The sequence below is a fragment of the Centroberyx affinis genome, unplaced genomic scaffold (assembly GCF_046629955.1).
Source record: "Centroberyx affinis isolate AG114_WGS23_722 - 3 ecotype Tasmania unplaced genomic scaffold, CSIRO-AGI_Caff_v1 ptg001384l_1, whole genome shotgun sequence".
Classification (NCBI taxonomy): Eukaryota; Metazoa; Chordata; class Actinopteri; order Beryciformes; family Berycidae; genus Centroberyx; species Centroberyx affinis.
In genome coordinates, this window is record NW_027279867.1 from 70,770 (window position 1) to 92,518 (window position 21,749).

At 41.4% G+C, this 21,749-nt stretch overlaps 1 protein-coding gene across 1 annotated transcript; it reads left to right on the forward strand.

Annotated features, from left to right (window-relative positions):
• Positions 1 to 16,723: 16,723 nt before the first annotated feature.
• Positions 16,724 to 17,932, forward strand: htr1fa (5-hydroxytryptamine (serotonin) receptor 1Fa). Its single transcript, XM_071526078.1, has one exon. It carries the CDS (start codon positions 16,724 to 16,726, stop codon positions 17,930 to 17,932), a length of 1,209 nt encoding a protein of 402 aa, XP_071382179.1.
• Positions 17,933 to 21,749: the final 3,817 nt, after the last annotated feature.

Sequence of the window (21,749 nt, forward strand, 5' to 3'; positions counted from 1 at the left end):
AATTTCATAGAGGGGCTTTTCCCCGCGGCCCTCTGCGAGGTTTGGGTTGGGAAAGACTCCCAATTAAAAGATCTATTAATTCTTACTTGTGCATACTGACCCACTCCATTATCGCAGGGGACCGGGAGGCAAGTTGCTTGTCAATAGTCCCGGCATCCTTCGCTGACCGGGGCAAAACAATCAATGAATACATTTTTAATACTTCAGTATGAGCAGTACTTGACCCTATGTTGCAAGTGATTTGCCCAATTTTGGAGCAATGTTTATAGAGCGCCTCAAGTGATTCACATGTTTTAGAGCATATTTAGAATATATTTTTTGCCCAGCACCGGCCCATTACTCATCCCATGAGGATTTGCAATGACCTCTAAGAACTCCTTCCTGCTGTTTTTTGTTGTAGAATCTCTCGCTACTTTCCAAGCTTTTAACTTTGTGTGGGCGGGCTGCAGATGCAGGCACGATAATGTGTGTGTGTGTGTGCGTTTGTATGCATGTGTGTGTGTGTGTTTGCGCATGCATGCGAGTTGCACCTGAGCAGTGTGTGAATTATACTTCCCGCTATCTGCACCACACCGCTCTCTGTCTCGGCTCTAATGGGTATACTGCAGAGGAAGGGAATGAGTGACAGGGAAAAAGACTAAGTTTTTGTGTGTGTGTGGGTGTGTGTGTTTGAGACAAAGAGAAATGGGAGAGAAATATGGATAGATAGAGATATCTCCCTCCATCTAGTTAAGCTGCGGTGTCCTCGAGAGAGGCGTCTATCTTTTGTTATCTGCTAAAGTGACAGCAGACAGTTTCACTGCTACATTGTATATCTGTTATGGAAGTTTGTTCCATAAGCTTTTCCGGCCCAATTTTATTGCTGTCTGGATATGGGAAAGGAGGGACACCGATATATCCTCATTCCAATGTCAGTATGACAGTGGCAGAGAAGTGGCCAGGATATCCATTAGCTTAAGAGCAAACCCTTGGCATGTAGTTCTGGTTGGGTTGCATGGGCCTGACGTTCAGGCAAGACACTCTCGAATTTAAACAGGTTTTAAGGTTTTCATTCCAAATTAAAATAAGAATCCACAACATTTTTATATGAATAAATGACAATTTTGCTACTCTCTGTCACTGATGCAGAAGCATTTCCAGAAGCATCACCCCCATCAATGATACTCTCTTTGTCTTATTCACTCACAATGAAGCAAAGCTAATCTTAGTGCTAAAATTTCCCTTTTTGGGCAATCCTTGTTTGCCATGGTGTCACTCCTGTTAACAAGGGTTTAGCCTAATCAAGAGCCTGCCTCAGGGGTTAGACAGCACCAAGTATCAAAGCACTCCAGTCCTCGAGTGCTCTGCTTTCCAGTGCAATAGATTCAAACATGCTCTCCTGAATTAGCCAAAGCATAGTACTAGAATTACACTGATATATTGGTTGCCAATATAGACCTTTTATTAAAAAATGGATATCAGCCAGTCAGTGTTGTACACCTCCAATTTGATGGATATGATGCAGTTTGTTTGATTACATATTTATTTTAGAATTGATCAACACTATAGACTGTCTATTGGAAGTTCTTTACCTGAACTCCTTGTAATGCAACATTTCAATCAGATTTCACACAAGTATGCATTTATATGTTATTATCACTATTATCCTGAGTTTTAATCCAGAGTTTTAGTGTGCTATGATGCCCTAAATGGTGTTCCAGGGGGTTTTCCACTCTGTAATTTTGTGGGATGAAAATGATCAAATTTAAAGATATTCAATATTGGCATAAAATATTGACTATTGGCAGCTTCAGTCAATAAAACTATAGCTGCAAGTGGCCATTAGTGGGGTCCAAGCCTATAGTGGAAGTGATTTGACAGTGACAATACAAGCTTCTACAAGTTCTACATTTCAACATTTTGGTGACAGTCCTGTAACTTCAGGTGAAGTATTGCCTGACACATTGCTATTTAAAACAATTGCTATTCAGCGTGACCAAATGTGGTCTGACACATTTTGGGGCCCCTTGCAAACATGTGCACTGAGCCACTGAATCTGAGAGAAAAGAAATGGATTCTAGGCCTTATGGTTTAAAAGTTATTGGCCAAAATGTAAAGTGGCATGTTATAGTCCCACTGATTGGGTTAATTTTTGTTGCCTCCGTAGTAAAGGAGATGTGAAACCTATTTACCAAATTTGGTTTGCTTGAAAAGGAGGCATTTAGGAATTATGTGTTCCTTCATGTTTGTGCGTCTTAGTCATAAACCTTATTCATTTAGGAATTATGTGTTCCTTCATGTTTGTGCGTCTTAGTCATAAACCTTATTCATTTAGGAATTATGTGTTCCTTCATGTTTGTGCGTCTTAGTCATAAACCTTATTCATGCATCAAGGCCAAACAGTTATGGTAAATGGACTGCATTTATATAGCGCTTTTATCCAAAGCGCTTTACAATATGCCTACATTCACCCATTCACCCATTCACACACCAATGGCAGCAAGCAACCACGCAGGGTGCTGGCGCAACCATCAGGAGCAATTTGGGGTTCAGTATCTTGCCCAAGGACACTTCGACATGCGGACTGGAGGAGCCGGGGATCGAACCACCGACCTTCTGATTAGCGGACGACCCGCTCTACCTCCTGAGCCACAGCCGCCCCTATGAGTATGTAGTTATGAGTACAAAACTCTGAACAGACACTCTGAACAGGCATGATGTAGACAGCTCAATCTCAGCTGTGTGTAAATTCATCTTTGTAGGAGACATAAAAAAAATAGTTGCTATTGTAAAGTTGTCCTGTATGTGGCGCTATGGACCGCGACCAAAATGTGGTCTGCCTCACTTCCTTTCTTGCATGTCTTCAATTTCAATTTAATTTGTGCACCATGGCTAAACGGTTTGGATTTTCAAAACTCTGGGTAATAGCTGTAATCTAGGAAGTCCATATATGCTCTGTGCAAAGTTTTGGTTAGATTAGATCAACTTTGAGGGAGAAATAGGGAAAAATAGGTTTTGCATAAAATTCAAAATGGCGGAAATGAAGACCCGTGTATGCAATGGGTTTGGCTTGAGCCAGGGAATCTCAGAGGAAGAAAAGTGATTCTGGACCTTAAAGAGTAACTGAACCCCAAACCCAAATCTGTGGTGAAGCCTGGCATCTAATGATGAAAAGTACGATAGTGAACTGTCCATCTGCTACCTGTTGTACTCTATAGAAGGTGACAGCAGATGGCCAGTTCAGTACCCTACTTTTCACCATTAGGTGTCAGGTTTCACCAAAGATTTGGGATTGGGGTTTAGTTACTCTTTAAAGGATAAGGCTGGTGTTTTTAATGCATTACTTACTGTCAACAAAACCTATGAAAATAACAAAATCAGCAATGAATTTGTTTTGCCAACAAGTCTCGTCCATGTAGCCGATGCCCAATATGTCCCAGTAGCCATAGAACTCCATTGTATTAAAAAACTGTTAAAAACACGTCAAAGAGCCATGCCGCTGCTCTGGCAGCATATTTCATCATTGCGATGCACCGGGCCAGCCGACTTTTTCCTCTAATAACTTAATAAGCTGACCGTAAACAAGTTTTCGATCTCAGGAAAGTAGTTCCGTAGCACCAAAAATAGTCCCCGTCGTAATGAAGAATTTGTTCCCATTTGAATTTGATTTGGTAATAACTATAACAGCCTGACTTTTCATGGTAACAGTTAGCGATTTTTAAAATTGAAACTATGTCTTTGTGAGCTGTATTTAAAGGTTTTTAGCTTACAATTGGAGCCAATGACTTCCAGTTTGAAGGCTAACAAGGGTATGTGGGAAGTCAAAAAGTAATAGGAGTAGAGCAAATGCATTGTTGATTTTGTTATTTTCATAGGAAGCCGTATCCTTTAAGGTTCAGGAGTTAACGCCACCATCAGCCCTATGGGCTGGAACCCCTAAATATTGGTATTCAAAAAAAAAAACATCAGTTGAAACCTTGATAGTACTTCTACCAAGATGAGCGAAATAATCCTTTCCAGTGAGTTTGGATGCCTGCATACGTACAGCTAAACTTAGCTGCTCAGAGTAAATTGTAAATACTTGATGTATCTGAGAAGTGGCATAGAGCACGACCAAGGTCGCACTCCATCAGAGTTACGTAACATCGATACTATCACAGTCCCTTCCAAGTGGTTCGCTCTGGGGTTTTCTAACACCATACTGCTGGTGGGAGCCGGCAGGCAGGCGAGACCACCGGGAGACCGCTGTGACAGATAGATAGCCTCATTAAACCTACGTTGGCACGGATGTCAATGTGCCATGAGTAGTAGCACCCAAGCAATCTATTTCTCCCTCCTGCTTCTATCAGGCTATAGTGTGGGTATGGATCCGCAATGGAAAATTGTCAGTGTCCATAATCAGGGTTTCTGCTGACTTCAGAAAACCACATTTCAAGCTGCACTAGGCAAGATCTGTATGTAAAAATACTTCCATCTTGTCAACCTAAATTAAGTGGGGCTGTGATAGAAAAGTTCATCCCATCCCATTAAATTCTGATGTCAGGTATGGACACTCCAAACTGAAATACATGAATAAAAAGTGACATCCAAACTGTCTCCTAAACAGCAGTGAGCAGCGCTCCGTCCAGAGAAAGCTGGACTTACTAACATTAGATCTTTTGCCCTTTCATCCCTTTGGTATGCCTTGGTAAGGAGATCACAGACCGGCTGGGTTCAGCATGCTGTGATCAGTTTACTGACGTCATGTTAAAGAATTTCGGAGTACTGAAATTCAAAAAAAGTTTTTGAGTGTCTACCATTTGCTGTAGGCGTGTGTCATATGAGTTGAGTTGTGGATGTATTATGGCTATTTTGTGCTATGGAACAATAAAAATCTAACTTATTGCACCTTCAAATTCAGATCATTTCAGACTTTTTCTGACTTTTTAAGGACACACTGATACCCTGATATCATTCTCGAGCATATTTCAATTACAAAGGTGCATGTTGCTGTGTTTTTTCTCGCTTTGCAGTTTCTCATCATTATCAGACAGTAGAGAGCATTGAGCTTGTGTCAGTATATCAAAAGAAAACCCACTACTTCCATGTAATGTTTTTGAAAATCATATATTTAAAAAAAAAAAAAATCAATGTATTAATAATATTCACATCAACTCTTTGCCTCCCCAGATCTCCCTCCCTCTTCAATCCCCTTACTGTGCATACATTACAAAAAACACCCACTTAGAACAGGCATATATGGAAAGTGCCTTTAGTCTATTTTGGCGTACAGCTGGGTATTGAGTAGATTCCAAGTATCACCACAGATTAAAAAGTTTACCTCTATTTTTAAAGGCATAAGTTTGAACATTTGCACTGTATTGGCCTGCATGCAGCATTGTTAGAGCAATATGATTGGGTGTTTTGTGTGTTTATCCCAGTTGCTTCACTTTACTACACACTTGGCTTATACATTAGTAGAGTACACATTTCTGAGCAGAGGGAGGCTGAAAATCACCTAATAGCCCTACAAATTCTCATGAAGCAGCTTGCATTAACAGACAGGTTGGCCTCTAAGATGTCATTATTGAGTTCAGACATAGTAAATCACTCAGTTTGCCAACTTACCCTGAAACTACACTGGAGACCTAATATAAGTGGAATGTATTCGCTGAGCCTGGGATACTGCACTGGGCTGTGTTAGCCGTGTGATTTTTAAACCTCCTTGGGCATTTTTGTTTTCTGCCTAGCCATTACATACAGAGCTGTGGCGGAGCAGATGCTAGCAGAAAATAGAGGGCTTTCAGGTGACATTCTCATACCCTCCATACTGGAGATCCTCAGCTCGTTGGCAAAAAAATGGCTGAGAACAGCTGAGGGCGTTTCTAAATGCACAACTTGGCAGACTCAACAGAATTCAATAGGCATGGTTCATTTTTTGCTTTTTTGGACTGGGAACTGGTCATTTCTCCCACTAACACATGCTGCCGGACAGGAGCTTGCTTATGTTTGTAGTAAACATAAAGACAATTTTAGCATATTTCAATACTGTATGTTGTAAAAAATACAGTAAAAAATTGGGTCGAACAGGTTTATGAAGGTGTAGTTCCACCACTGGGATGCTTTGTCTTGGTCATACTCTGCCAATATAACCTGTTAATTTGATTAAACAGTGAGCAGTTGTTCAGCAGCAGGCTCTATAACAGAGCTGCTTCTCTTCCAGTGTAGTTCCCAGGTTTACACTTGTTTTACTGTGGTCAGTGGGTCAGGTGACTTGTGGGTGTGGGTGGATATGGCAAACACAGTGGTGAATGAGGTGAGGGATGAGATCTCTAGCCTGTGCAGATCTCTTCACTCCCGTTTGTATTGAAACCTATATTACATCTTTATTACTTCTCTTCTTTGAGCTCTCTTTATGTATGCTAGCTTTGCCTCTTCCTAAGTCACATACCACTTGGGCAGTCCGCACTAATTTCCCAAGGTCTTAACAATAAAGTACAGTAAAACAGTAGATAAAAAAGAAACAAACTCAATGAGATGAATAAAACAGAAAGGAGACAAGATTACAACAAGGATAAAACAGAACATAAAAGAACATCATAAAAATGCATTTCCCCCTGAAAAAAAAAAAAAAAAATTTCCGCCTGAAAATCCCCATCAATTTAGCATACTGACTGGTCACTCATGTCTAGTTTGCACCATTGCCTCCACCCAGTCCATTTACATCAAGGTGCCCCCGCTGCATGGTGACCCTTGCGGAAATAAGTAACCATGGGCAGATGATATAATTACTGCCTGCTGCTTTGAGGAACTATGCATGAGGCATACTTAAGTCAAATTCATTTGGCTGATTATAAGTCAATATTGTCCCCCAGTGTATTTGTGTATGTGTGAGTGAGAGAAGGGTGGGGAGCAAGTGAGGCTTATAGGAGGTTTTTTACACACAACATGAGGCATGCTAACATGAAGTTCACTGGTTACTGATTAGCTGTCAATACATGTACTGTTTTCTCTGTGCATTCATGCATATATATGTGCGTGTTTGTGTGTGTGCGTGTGTGTGTGTTAGGGTTGGGTGACACTACATCCTCCAATCAACTGATTGTCATCACGTATGTCATCCATCCTCCTTATTGGTTCATGCCCATAGCCTTTACAGCAAATGCAGAAGGAGTTGCATTTTTTTTTAATTTATACTGTAATTCATAATTTAATTTATAGTATAAGTCATAGCAGTCACGAAAAAACAAGTATCAAATTTTAATCAACTTGAGCATAATTTTTGGCCAGCACACAGCTCAGTGACCTTGCACTGGCAAAGTGGCAATTTTGTTGGGCGCAGGCGGATTTTTTACCACCTGCCCTTGTTGTAATTTCATGGCTCACCATGACTTTGGACTGAAATGGGCGTTGGAGTGTTCTAGAGGGGAGTGTCAATACAAATTGGGCAGCACAGTGCAACTTTGGTTTAAAAAATGATGCTTGCACCTCCACCTCATCAGACCTTGTCTTGAGACCACATTGTTCTGTGCTATTTTTGTGGCTGTAGTTGGTGAAGGTTCAAGTTTGTTTTCAAGTATCAAGTTTGTATCACCTTACATGTAAGCTAATGAAGTATACCAGTAACTTCAGGGAGGAAGGCAGTGCAAAAGTCATGGTTCACAACGGCATGAAGGAAGTAATTTGACATTGCTAACAGATTTACTTACTTACTAACAGAGCTAAATACCAAGGCTGCTGGTATCATGCTGTTAAGCCCTAGCCCTAGGAAAAAACACCTAAAATAACATACCCAAAATGAATCAGGAATAGCTCCTCAACCATAAGGCCTATATGCATATTTCTGGTCTCCTTTGATAGGTAAGAAGCTAAGGAATATGAATCCATTGTAAGTAAACCTATATCTATTACCATTCCAGAGTAAATGGAGATGCAATAAAGAAAAAAATAAGATTTTTATCCTCGCCTAGTATATAATCTAAATTCCAAAGGCAATATCGCCATTATAACCAAGATCCCATGGATAATGATGCAACTGAATGTCTTCTCCTACTCTTTGACTACAACTGTAACTGTAGATTTGATGAAAATACACTAAAATACAACATTTATGATACAATTTATAAAAATATACTCAGGTGATCTTCATGTTTTGGCTATGTTTACTGTTTACATGTTGACTGTTTACTGGGAGTTTTACTTCAAAACACTATTTATTTACATATAGCCATGTTACAAATAACATAAATCCCCCCAAAACATTGAAATAGTAATAAACACAATGAATATTGATCAATATTCATATATGACTGAAGAGCTCCATGCTATACAGGCAGATTAATGTAGAATGCAAGGGTCCTCAGTGCTGTATGAGGTATCCTCAGTTTCGTCTGAGTCAGAGGAATAGAAGCTGGTGTCAGTACTTCGATACAGCCACCAGATGGCGACAAAGAGTCAGAGCTCCCACAGTCTGCCACAGTCTCCTCACACTCTGGCCCTGGACTGAAATGGCTGGTGAAACCCCCCTGACGATTGCTGTGACTCCCCATTGCTCCAAAGTTACGGTAGAAACGTAAGTAACTAAAATCTGCTGTTTTTGGCGAAAAGCCTTGGTGATATTTTGGCAAGAACGTAGATTTATGTCAGTATGACTGTAAAATGTGAAGTTTGACTGCTACGTTTCCCCAGAAATAGTGGACGTTGTTTCATTCCAATCGTGGTGCGTTTATTGTCATTGGAAAGCTCGGAATTTCTAGCGATACCAAGCATGTTATTGTAGACTGACGAGAAAATTATCCTGGATCTTTTGATCACAACTTGCTCTTATATTTACGAAGTTTATATTTGTGCGACTTCATTGTTAAAATACTTCGTAATAAGACATAGTTTGCACAACATACAGTTGGTTTACAGATTCTGAAAGCTGAAGACCCCATGTTTAACCCCATGTTAACGCCACGGAGGTGGACCCGGTACCGGGTCCGTCGGGCTTATTAACATTGGCTTAAGCATTTGTATTTGTATTCAGATCACTCACTCATGGTTTGGAATGAACTATCAATCATAATTAAGTATAAAAACAGATAATTTGTTTTTAACTTCAGCTTACCTAACCCTAACCCTAACCCTAGATATTACCATAAACACAGGCAGAAACAACCATAGTATTTAGTGAAGCAGTATTCTGTGTGGAGCGATGGGGAGACTCAGCATCCAGCTGTACTGAACGGGCTCAGAGGACAGCCAGTCTTAATCCACTGCCCATCAAATCCAGCTGCCCCTCGCAAAGCCTATCAGCAGAGCAGATCAGACCCGCCGGGACAAGAGAAAGAGGAAAATTGGCCTCACTAATACGGTATTAATAGTCAAAATAATTACACTATTCCGGGAGCAAACAAAAAGCGCACAAACTATCTGCTGTGGCTCAGTGTGTGACAGGCAGTAACAACACTGGCAGACTGACTAACAAACTTCTCATCTGAATTCAATGAGAAAAGCCAGTCAAAGTAGTTTTCGGCTGAATATGTTTTCTCCACGATTATAGGCACGCTATTAAAACATCCGCATAATACTGAAAAACTTTGGAAGGAGCAAACATTCATTTAAAACGCATGCTTTGCTGAATATGGTATTTGGCTTAACATTTTTCAACAATATTTCACGCTAGCTGGACAGAACATCAGAATGTATACAAGTGATGCATGTGAGCAGCTGTTCATCATGTTCGCTACGTTACAGTATGAGCTGAGTCTGTGAACTAAGCTTTTGTAAAAGCTTTCCAGCAAATGACAGCCTGACGCAAGCACTATTGAACTTTTTTCTTTCTTCTTCAATGAATGTTGCTGCTTTTAGGTCACCTATTGGCTAGTGACATCCCTCTCTTCTCATGGTACCTTGTTATATTGAAGCTATTATGAATTAGCTATTATTATACTAAGATTCAGGAAGAATGTTGGCCATTCATCTGGAGCATAGAGATTTCTAAATAGCTGGCATCTATGTGGTTCCATTCAATCAGTCGGTCCAGGCAAGACAAATAGCTGATCTATGCATTAAGAAAAACATGAAAAAAGTTGAAGGCCTTAGCCCAGAAATGGACTACAAGTGTCATAATATTGCACCACAGCGCAGTTAAAGTCTATGCTGCATTCGGGTCCAATGGGAAAGATGGTAGATACAAGCTTCCTACTTGAAAATGCCATTCACGTCACCTTAATTACTAGAAAATACCGTTAATGTCAGCTTCAGATGGTGAATACCAATAGAAAATACTGTTCAGCTCAGCTTTCATCTGATAAATACTACTAGAAAATACTGTTCATGTCAGCTTCCGGTGGTAAATACTGCTTTTCTCTGCCTTCCTGAATGATTTCTATGAATTGTGTCATCACCAGCAAGGAAATACTTGTAGTCAAGAGCAGGGAAAGATATATTCATTCCAAATAAAGGGACCAAAATGAGCAATTATCACAAGTTATTGCAGCTCTATTAACGTTTCTGCACCTCCTGAGCTCTCTGCCCTGTTTGGATTGGGTGATTGTGTCAACCAATCAAATGCTGCCCTCAGAAGGCATTTTACCTCTGAATATTCCTTTCTACACAAAGCAGGTAGAGAGAGGTGACGGTGACATTGTGTGCATCCTTGTGCATTGAAACTCCAACTGTGATGTGCGTGAATTGTGATCCAGTCTAGCGTGAAATCGGACACAGGTCAATGACTGAGAACAGTGACTGCTATAAACAAGACATGACAGTGGTGAAAACTCACTCAGGGTAATAGAGATGATTGCGCCCTGTTGTGAAGGGAAGGCCATTAATGTCTGTGTGTGTGTGTGTGTGTGTGTGTGTGTGTGGTATATATACGAGTATAACTTGTGTTTTGTGCATTTCCCTTTACTTTTGCACATTTTCTTGTGCTACAAATTCATTCAACATGCATTCATTTGGGATTTTTAAACATTAAAAAATGGTGGAAAAGTGGAAATTAAAGAAATGTTAATGAAAGTAAATGTAAATGTAAAATTCCAGTAACAGGAGAAATCATGTTTCAAAAAGTATTCACCCCCTTTCCTCCCTCCACCATTTCATGACCAACAGTATATTACTCATACTTCATCTCTAAGAAGGGCTGCAACTAATGATTATTTTCATTGTCGATTAATCTGTCGATTATTTTCTCGATCAATCGATTAATTGTTTGGTCTATAAAATGTCAGAAAATGGTGAAAAATGTTGATCAGTGTTTCCCAAAGCCCAAGATGACGTCCTCAAATGTCTTGTTTTGTCCACAACCCAAAGATATTCAGTTTACTGTCATAGAGGAGTAAAGAAACCAGAAAATATTCACATTTAAGAAGCAGGAATCAGAGAATTTGACTTATTTGTCTTAAAAAATTACTCAAACCGATTAATCGATTATCAAAATAGTTGGCGATTAATTTAATAGTTGACAACTAATTGATTAACTGATTAATCGTTGCAGCTCTATCTCTAAGTCATAGCTAAACATTTTGAATTGCAGTCTGAAGTCTTATACCGGCTCCCTTCGATACACTTTGATCAGATTTTAGGGTGCAGGGTGTTTTCCGCTCCAGAATGCTGGGAATTTATGGATGACATTTGATTCATTTCCAGCGGTTTCAAAGAAAAAGAAACAAAATACCATCCTTCCATTTGCTACGGAAGGTGCCCTTTTTTGGCATTTTCTGGTCAATTTCTTCATTGACTTCCCCTAGAACATGAGATAGAGAGATAGAGAGATAGATCGATAGACAGACAGATAGATAGACGGACAGGCAAATGGATGAGTTGTGCAGCGGGATGGGGGAATTGCTGTGTCCTCGTGTTGTGCTACAATTAGTCATTTATTTTGCATCTTCGCAGCACTGTCACTCACAGAATCACCTCCCTCACAACTCTCCTCCCTCATGACAACACTTCACAGCTTGATGTCCTGGCCGGGCCCGACGTGTTTGTATTTAAGAGATTGTACACCGGGGGACAGATGGAGCTCCCCTGTTCTTGCAAGAGGAGAGAGAGAGAGAGATTGAATGCGGAAAGGTTGACACTCTTTTTGGTGACTGTGAGCCTCTGCGAAATGAGAGTGAAGTTCTGGGGCTTATGTGTGTGTACGTGTGTGTTTGTGTGCCAGTCTGCGGATGCTCTCGCTTGTGAGTGAGACATTGGTTTAGGTTGGATTAGACTGTAATCTCTATATCATTGGCTCAGAATGTCTAGCAGAATGTTTTCCCAAATTGTTTCTGCTTTTGTCAGCTTCCTTGTTATCTGCACAACTCAAGTCTGTTGCTTGCAGACCAGGAGAAGCATCATCATACTGTATAGCAGCTGTAGCTTGATATTACTGTCACGTAATAACGTTGCAGCTCCAATTTTTTGTTGTTGATTATAGTTGTTTTTATAGTTTGGTAAATCTAATATTACAGTTTGTGGAACCTATTAAAAAGTTATTGAACAGTTTCGGGACTGGCTCAGTTGGTCATGCAGTCATGAAATCCTGGGTCTGAATCCGGCCTGGGACACTTTCTTGCATCTAGTCTGCACCATCTTTCCAGCAATGCCCAATAAAGCAGAAAAGCCATGAAAAATAATAAGTAGCTAATTGTCTAATTGTCTGTTTTTCCTGAATTCATGCAAGGATGCTGGGTTTTGTTCTGGCTGCAGCAAAGTGCAGATGAAAGTTTATGGCTCACTGGAGCTTATCTTTAAGTAGCCTTGTGCAACCCTGCTTATGTTTTAGAACATTTTCCAGACACGCTGGCGGAGGCGGGGGTTTTTCTTTGTTGCACGTAATGAAAGGCTGACACACTAAACACATATTGTCAATCAGCGCATATGCACGCGAGTGCACAGACACACACTCATACAAACCTGCCCAAATATGTACACATATACAGACATTTGTGCACAAACACGCAGCGAAAAACAATCAAGCCATTCTCAGATCTCCAGTCGAGAATACATTACAGGGTACTGACAGAGCACAACAGAAGTGCGGCAGTAATTATCATGTGTAGAACGGCATAAATAGAGTAATACGAATTTTAAGTGCTATTATATATTCTTCCTATTCCATCCCTTCAACAGTGTATAAGGGAGGGATGGAAAATTGCAGCATGATACGGAGGAAGGGAAACTTTCAGTGTGTTTGATGCAGAATGGCTTTGAAGGCCAGACCCGCTCTTAGAATGCTGCTTATTGCTTCAGTTCACTGTAGCAAAACAATTTTTACTGGGATAGTTGTGGAACCATTTGTATTTTAAACTTATTTTACAGCCAGTGTAGCATAATGGACTGCCCGACTCTTCTCAACAAAGACGCAGCTCTGTTAAACTGTTTGGCTGCGATTTCAATTTATGAAGTCATTTTCCCAAACCCAGCACGAAAATCAATTTTAAAACCTTTGCAAACAGGCCAAAAAACGGCTGCTTTGAACGCGAGGCCCGTTGACATCCGTGCGTTGGGAAACACAGACAGTAGATTGCACATTATTTTATTATTTTTATTTACCTTTATTTATTCAGGGTGGTCAATTGAGAGCGGGTGCTCTCTTTTACAATGACGCCCTGATACAATACAATAACAATAAAGCATCACAGAGAAAAAGAAAAACACAATATAACAACACAATATATAGAAAATACATAAAGCCATACATATACATATAACATAAAGCATCTTTGCAGATCAGTAGAAACAGGAACACTCCACTGTTACCATGTCCTTCAATAAAAGCTTAAAATGATTGAGTGAAACCATCTGTTTTAGTTTCAGCAATTCCTGCAGCCTGTTCCACTTGTCTGGTGCATAAAAACTAAAAGCTAATTTAAAAGCTAAAGTTCAGTGTTAATGAAGGGAGTTTCAAGAGTAAAATATTCCTGTGCATGTGTCTTATAAGAGAGAGATTTGAGCTTTAAAAGAGATGTAAGATAAGAAGAAGGTAACTTATTTAGTAATGCATTGTAAACAAAGAGGAGACAGTGTTGTTCCCTTCTAACACTAAGAGAAGGCCATCCCAATTTCAGATAAAGTAAACAGTGGTGTGTTCTGAAACTATCCCCAGTTATACACCGTAAGGCACTATGGTAGAATGTATCTAGTGATTTCAGAGTAGTAGGGGCTGCATGCATAAAAAGTATATCACCGTAATCCAAAACTGATATAAGAGTTGATTGTACAATTGCCTTCCTGTTTTCAAGAGTAAAGCATGATCTGTTTCTGTAGGGAAATCCCAGTCTAATCCTCAGTTTCTTTTTGAGCTCAAATATGTGCAAATAACAAATAACAAATAACATATAATGCAAATGTAGCCCAAATCATGTGATAAATGATTTGCATATGAGACACTCTACTTACAGCTTTAAGTTATCCTTGGGAAGGATACATCTATTCTATTCTATTCTATTATATTCTATTACAGTTAATGTGATAGGTGTAAGTGAAAATGAATTATGTACTGATATCATAAAGTACTCCAACTCATGAATGGTTATGACATATTCTATTCAGACTTTTCTTCTTTGACCAATGGCTAACCCCGATCTATCATTAAAACATGAACTATTATACGAGTCTAATTAACAACTAAATGTCGGGCAGCTTATGCAAAAGTCAACTGAAGGATTACAGAGAACAGTGTGGTGGCACGGCTACTATGTGATGAGTTTTATAACACTAACTTCATTTGTGGTCACTTGCCTAATCCAAATATGATCTTGTAGATTTTCTTATTATAATAGACAGCAAAGATCAAGCAAAAATACCCAGAAGTTCATGTGGAAGCCAGATCTAAAACAATTACATCAGGGGAGCATTCAGGACTAATGTTCCCTCTGAGGTGGTAATTTGGTGGCCTACATAATCTTATCTTGTCCCCAGAAATTTAGTCAACATACACCCAGAAAAAGGAGGGTTCTTCAAGGGTTCTTTGGTTAAGATAGTGGTTCTATATAGACTCCTTGAACCCTATGATTTGTTCAAATAAAACCTGGTAAATCAAATAAGAGCCGAGTGTGGTTCTTAAAAACATTTGGAACATTTCATCCATTCTTAAATGGTTCTTTACAGCACCATAAAGGTCCTATGTCAAACCACTTGAGCATGGTGCTATAAGACAACTATGGACAAGAAGGTTCTACTATGGTACAACAGTAAAGAACCATTTTCTGCTCCTATACAAAACACTTTTTGTTCAGAGTGTAAGCAGCTTTGTGGGAGTGGTCAAGCGGGACTTTGCGGTGTCTTAGGGTCAAGTCAATTGACGCCCCTTATTTCATTCAGCTGCCATCTAGCCGTGCCACCCCACCCACCCCGCCACCCCCGACCCTCCGCCTGGGAACCAAACAGTCTCAGTGGAGACTTGACAGTTTAACAGAGTTCGGCTGCCTCAGCTTCATCACCCCATTAAGTAAAAGTACTTCTTGTGTTTCTATAGCAACTGTTCCCACTCATGTCTTCAGGATGCTGAGCAATGCAGAGAGTGAAGAAGAGCAGCGATGACAGTCATACCTGAGCGTTCGGTTATACTAAAAGATTTAATCACACGAGGGCAGTTGGTAAATTAGGGTTCGAATGTTATGGGTTCCTGAAGGCCAACACTGATAACAACACTGTTATTTTAGGATTGAATCTGCCGGTGGCCGACAACTCAGATAACTGTTCTTTGAAAGCCGGGATAATCATAATCATAATCATATTGAAAAACGTATATATCGGTCTAACCCTATTGGAAATACACATGATCATGCTCTTAGTCCGGAGTCAACTCAAGTGAGACCACCATCCACAGATCTCAGCTCAGACGATAGGCAGGAGAGAGATGGAAAGAAAAGGCCACACACACACACACACACACCTACTCACACACACACATACACACTTCAGCTTCAGCTTTTGAACGCTATAATTCATTGCATTTGCTGTGATTTATTGCGGTGTGTAGGTGTCCTTGTCCTTGTGTGTGTCTCTTTGCTTTGTTGCTTTTGATGAAGAAGGCCTTTACTTTGTCTCCCCGCCTCTTCCACCCTCTCTGCCTCCCTCAGTCCCTCCCTCTTCCTCTGTCTCTCTCTCTCTCTCTCTCTCTCTCTCTCTCCCCCTCTCTCTCTCAGGTGTTGATGAGTGACAGAGGTGATGTGATGGCAGAGCCAGCAGATAGTGGACTCTGGACAGTTCAGAGCGGGCTGTCTGCTGCACACTGAACCCGCTGGAGGTGACAGGTTACAGCCTAGACAGGTAGGATGGGACTGCTACATTTTTACCCCACTATTTAGGTAAATTGTTGTCAGGCAAGCTGTCGCCGCAAAGACAATAAAGATTTTCAAAGCATTGGCAACTATTTTATGTCTTAAGACCTTGAATACACTCTTTTAAATCCATTATCTTCAAATGCACATTTTCAATGAAAGTCTCCTTTCATCCCCTCTGTCATGTTTTTATGTATGAAGTGCAGAAAGCACAGAGTCATTGGCAATGAATGTTTGAAAGGAGAGGAAGTGGAGGAGGAGGATTAATGCAATTCTTGCAACAAGTGGATTTTACAGCAGCTCTGAATGTTGACTTTTCTACTAATATTTTAACCTTATGATTAGGACCAGATTAAAAAGATGGCAAATAACATGCAGTACAATCACAAAACAAATATTGATTCTAAAGGATTTGCATGATTCTACGAAAGTCAATTTTGAAAATACAATTTCCTTGAGCTGCCCCCGTATCTAATCCGCTGCTCTCTTCCCTTTGTCCCGGCAGGATGGACTTTCCCAATTGCACCGAGGGGGTTTTTGCCACTAGCAGCGGCGGTTATGACTCACTGGAGACCGCCGGACTCCCCCCCAGTAAGATCCTGCTTACCCTGACCTTGTCTGTACTGGCTGTCCTGACCACAGTCATCAACTGCCTCGTGATCACAGCGATCGTTGTCACCCGCAAGTTGCATCACCCAGCCAACTACCTCATCTGCTCGCTAGCATCGACCGACCTGCTGGTGGCCGTGCTGGTCATGCCCTTCAGCATCATCTACATCCAGAAGGAGAGCTGGGTCATGGGCCAGGTGGTGTGCACCATCTGGCTGAGCGTGGATGTCACCTGTTGCACATGCTCCATCCTCCATCTTGCCGCGATTGCCATCGACCGCTACAGGGCCATTACCGACGCGGTGGAGTACTCGCGCAAACGCACCGGGGCCAGGGCCGGGGCGATGGTGGCGGTGGTGTGGCTCTTGTCCATCCTCATCTCTCTCCCGCCTGTGCTGTGGCGGCACTACAGCGGGGATGCGGAGCAGGAGGACCAGTGCATCATCACCCACCATCACATGGCCTTCACCCTCTACTCCACCCTGGGAGCCTTTTACATCCCCTTACTGCTCATCCTCATCCTCTACTACAAAATCTACCGGGCGGCCCAGACCCTCTACATGCGGCGGGAGGCCAGCCGGGCCAGCCGTCACTCGTGCATGACCAACGGGAGCATGATCCCCTCGACCTACCCGGCCGGGGAGGGCGACACCGACGGGGGACCCAGAAGCCCGGAGCCCCTGAGCCCCCCGGAGAAGTCTTTCTCGGAATCCACCGAGGACCGCACCGAGCGTGTGCGCGTCTCGGCAAAGACTGCCAAGAGCAAGTCGCGGCGGCGTGAGTCGCACCGCAGCGAGTCGCACCGCAGCGAGTCACGCCGGAGCCAGGTGTACCAAGGGCCGCGGATCTCAGGCTCACGGGAGCGCAAAGCTGCGTCCACGTTGGGCTTGATACTCGGGGCCTTTGTCATCTGCTGGCTGCCATTTTTTGTCAAGGAGGTGATCGTCAACACCTGCAGCGCTTGCAGCACTTCAATGGAGATGGCCGACTTCCTGACGTGGTTGGGCTACCTCAACTCGCTGATCAACCCGCTCATCTACACCGTCTTTAACGAAGACTTCAAAAAGGCTTTTCAAAGACTGATTAGGTGCAATCATTACCTCTGATGTGCACAATTATGCATGATCCTACCCACACACCATTGCACACACAAACACACACCCCCCCACACACACACACACACACACAAGAGGGAGGGGTACAAACTAACCACCGGAGGTCAGAGACTACTGACTGAATGTGTCTGAGAGAATAATCTTTTCAAAGAGAATGTGATCGACACCCACTCCCAGACACTCCACCAGGCACTCCAGCAGCCCAAATGGCAGGGGCTCAGCAGTGAGCTTTGCAGCAAAGTTCCAGACTGAAATCCATGCATTTCTATTAATAGAATCGGCTAACATCTCCTTGATGTTAATTGCTGTGTGGTGGGACATTGATGTGCTGGTTTTTGCGAAAATGGGCCATCACTGACCTTTTTTAGGTTGGGGTTCTGGGCATTAGCAATCAGTCCCACTTAAAGGTCTCGAAATAGCTGACCATTATGTCAGTCCGATCCAATGACCTCCCTCCTATCTAGTCCAAGCTGTTGGCTGACGTACAGAACATGTGTAAAATACAACAGCATACGACTGTCTGTGGTTGTGACTTTTCTCAGATGGACTGTTGCAGAGATTGTTGACAGAAATAGGTGAAGAATATGGTATTTATTCAGCTTTGTTGATAAATGAAACATTCCAAATACATCATACATCCACAGTGTAAATAAAACTATAAAATGTTAATCTACTGAATAACTATGCCATGGGCTTATTTTTAGCTGATGGTAAGGGCATAATTAATTTTGTAATCCAACTGTGGGAAGATACTGCCCATGTCCTTCATAAACATCATATCTCCAAAGTTGCCATGTTTTTGTAACTCTGATTAGCAGCTAACAATGCCTCCAATGTGTAGAAAATGTTTCATAACCTGCGACCAAGTCATACCATCGTTAATGCATTGAGAAATATCAGAAATACCAGACCAGTTTTAACTCCAATCCTTGGAAGTCTGAGGTTTCGGGGAAGGCTTGAAGGTTTCTCCAGGACACTGCCAATTCATTGTTAATTAACTTTTTGATAGATCTAATCCATAAAACATATGGATGAATCATATGCAATGTCTCTCAGTGGCACTAATGGCAGAGTTTAGAGAGTGGGCACTGTGAGTGAGTGCATAGTTTTGCACAACCTTTTATGCTCCCCTCAATTATTTCTGGAAGCATTTCACTTTTTTTTTCTGGAGCCATTACACACCCAACCCATTCCCACCCCATCCCACCCTCCCACCCCCACACCATAGCCAGCATTAGGTTAATGAATGTGACCAGAGCCACTGGTGGAGAAATCCTCATTATATGACTCCCACTCATGCACTTGGAATAGAACTACTATTTCTTTACTGCCTCCAAAGAGGGCATATGATGCGTGGATGGAAATGTAGTGAGTGCATGTAGCTTGAGGGTGTATGCCAGAGAGATGACACACAAGGTGTGTCATACAGACATCCCTGACAGCATTCAGTGCACACTGTCTCTTTCTCCCACTTGCTTTCTCTCTCTCTCAATAAATAATAATAAACAGTCACAGCTGAAAGATCTTTCCCAGTGCTGCCGTTATTGTCATATTTGCAGAGGAACAGTTCTCTTTAAAGAGGAGTCCTCCATCTGCCTCATTTGTGGGTAGCTGTACTCTGACTCACACCTCACCTTTGGCTTAGTTGTTTGGTGTGGTGAAAATATAGGAACAGATGTGTTGAATTAATAAGCATTTTCCAAGTGAAGAGTTGGTGAGTGAGTCGGTCAGATATATCCCCATGTGTATGGAGAGACTGGGTGCAGGCAATACAGCAAATGATAACTCACCGATAATCTTATTGTGTAAATGAATGCCGACATGATGTCCTTGTATCCCCATATTTCAGTATGCTGACCGCTGAATGTGAAAGACGCACAGTGTGTCGTCCTAATTCTGGTATGGTGGCGCCCCATCATGGCTAAAAACAAGATTGCAGAGTTTGCACTGGCTGTAATAAACTGCATCGTTCCTTCTTCACCACTTCAACAACTTTATGAATAAGTAAAGAAGTATATTTCCATTGAGCTTCATCAATCAAAGAACTAATAAAATTATAAATCTACATGAATGTGTGAGTGCCCCCTTTCTGTCATCTGTCACATGTTTGCATTAAAGAGAAGAGACAAGACACACATTTGTCTTATGTTCTCAAACTCTGAATCCTCTGCATTTTCTCACATTTCATGTAAAATATTCCAAAACATAATGCTTTCACACTGTGTCTGATACTGACCCTGTTCCACACACCCACAGCTTACACCTTACTTACATACAGCCAGTAGTTAGCCAGCAATTACAACACAGAACCTTCAAAAAACTTGTTAAAGTCTTCTTTGTCCTCTTTTGTTTCTTTGTACCAGTCAATATGAGGATCATGCTCCCACAACAATTTAAATTTTCTCAGAGGAAAACTAATTTGTTCCCCCACAAATGTCAATCAATGCTAATGTCTGTTTTCAAAATGAGGCAGGGAGGAATTTTAAATTAGGAAAAGGTCAAGTTTTAGACTCATACATAACTAAGTATGCAATTCTTGACAGTTTTTCACAAAGGTTGAAAGGTAAAACGTATTTCTGTTCCTAAACTTGGTTGATTTAGTATTTTTACTGCACTGGCTAGCACCCAGGAGACGAGCGACACTGCTGTGCACAGGGCACCTTCAAAACTTAATTTTCTGTCCCTAGTTTGGCTTAAAGGAACATGAACCATCTGGATGTTAATTCATCAAAAAACACATGCATCTTACTTACTTAATAGTATTTGCCAGTAGATTCACCTTTTATCCCTTTGCCATGCAGAAGCTGAGATAAAGAGTAAATCTGGCCCTCAAAAATTGAGGGTAAAAAAAAAATATTGTGTAAATTTTGATTATTACAATTAAAAGGTGGGATTTTAACTATGTAAAAGGCCTGCTACTATATAAATTCCTTGTTCCAGAAGTATATAGCCCTCCATCCTACCAACGCTATGGTTTGTGATGAGCACAATTCTACTCCAGTCTAGGCATTGGGATGACTAGTACTGTTGGAAAGGGACCAGCCTGTATCTTGGGAAGTGCCGCTGTATACTAACTAGGTAACTGAGCATAGCAGACAGCATTTGCTGATACTTGGCGTTTGTTTTAGCCTACGTCGGGATGTGGGTGGTGTTTGCCAAATAGGACAACAGATGTTCCAGACAGGAAAGCATTTGAAAGTCATTTTATTGATTGACAACTTATCGATCACTATCTGAATTATCCTGGCGCTGTAGACTCCACCCTTCTGGTAATATCATTGATATACACTTGTGTGTTTTGTGTAGTTTTTCAATCTTTACTTTAATGAATCTTTAATTCAGTGAATAAATACATGTGGCTTATACCTGTCAAGCTCAGTCCTTGGGGTGTTTTTTTTGGTAACAGCTCACCTAATACAATTCCTGGTATATGCAAATGTAGAGTAGTTCATTATGATTGGTATTCATCCCCACTCTGGGGGATGTATAAAAGTCATGTTTAACAACAATGGGGGTTCTTGGGTCATGCCTCTATCAGGCCCAGGAGAGGAGCAGGGAGGCTGAGCAGGAGGAAAACCAGGAGGAGCCCATGGAGGGCTATAATCATCCAGAATCCAGCTCTTCTCCAGGACCAGAGAGGGGGTTAGTTGTCATCTCAGAAACCTGGGGATGAGCCCCAGAGGATCCAGGGCTTCAGAGTCACCACCTTAAAATAGCTCCCAGCTTTTCCTTGTTATTGGGCGCAGATGTGATAGTTTTCCCATGTTTAAGTACAAATTAATCAATTTGTTCTGGGTCACACAAGATT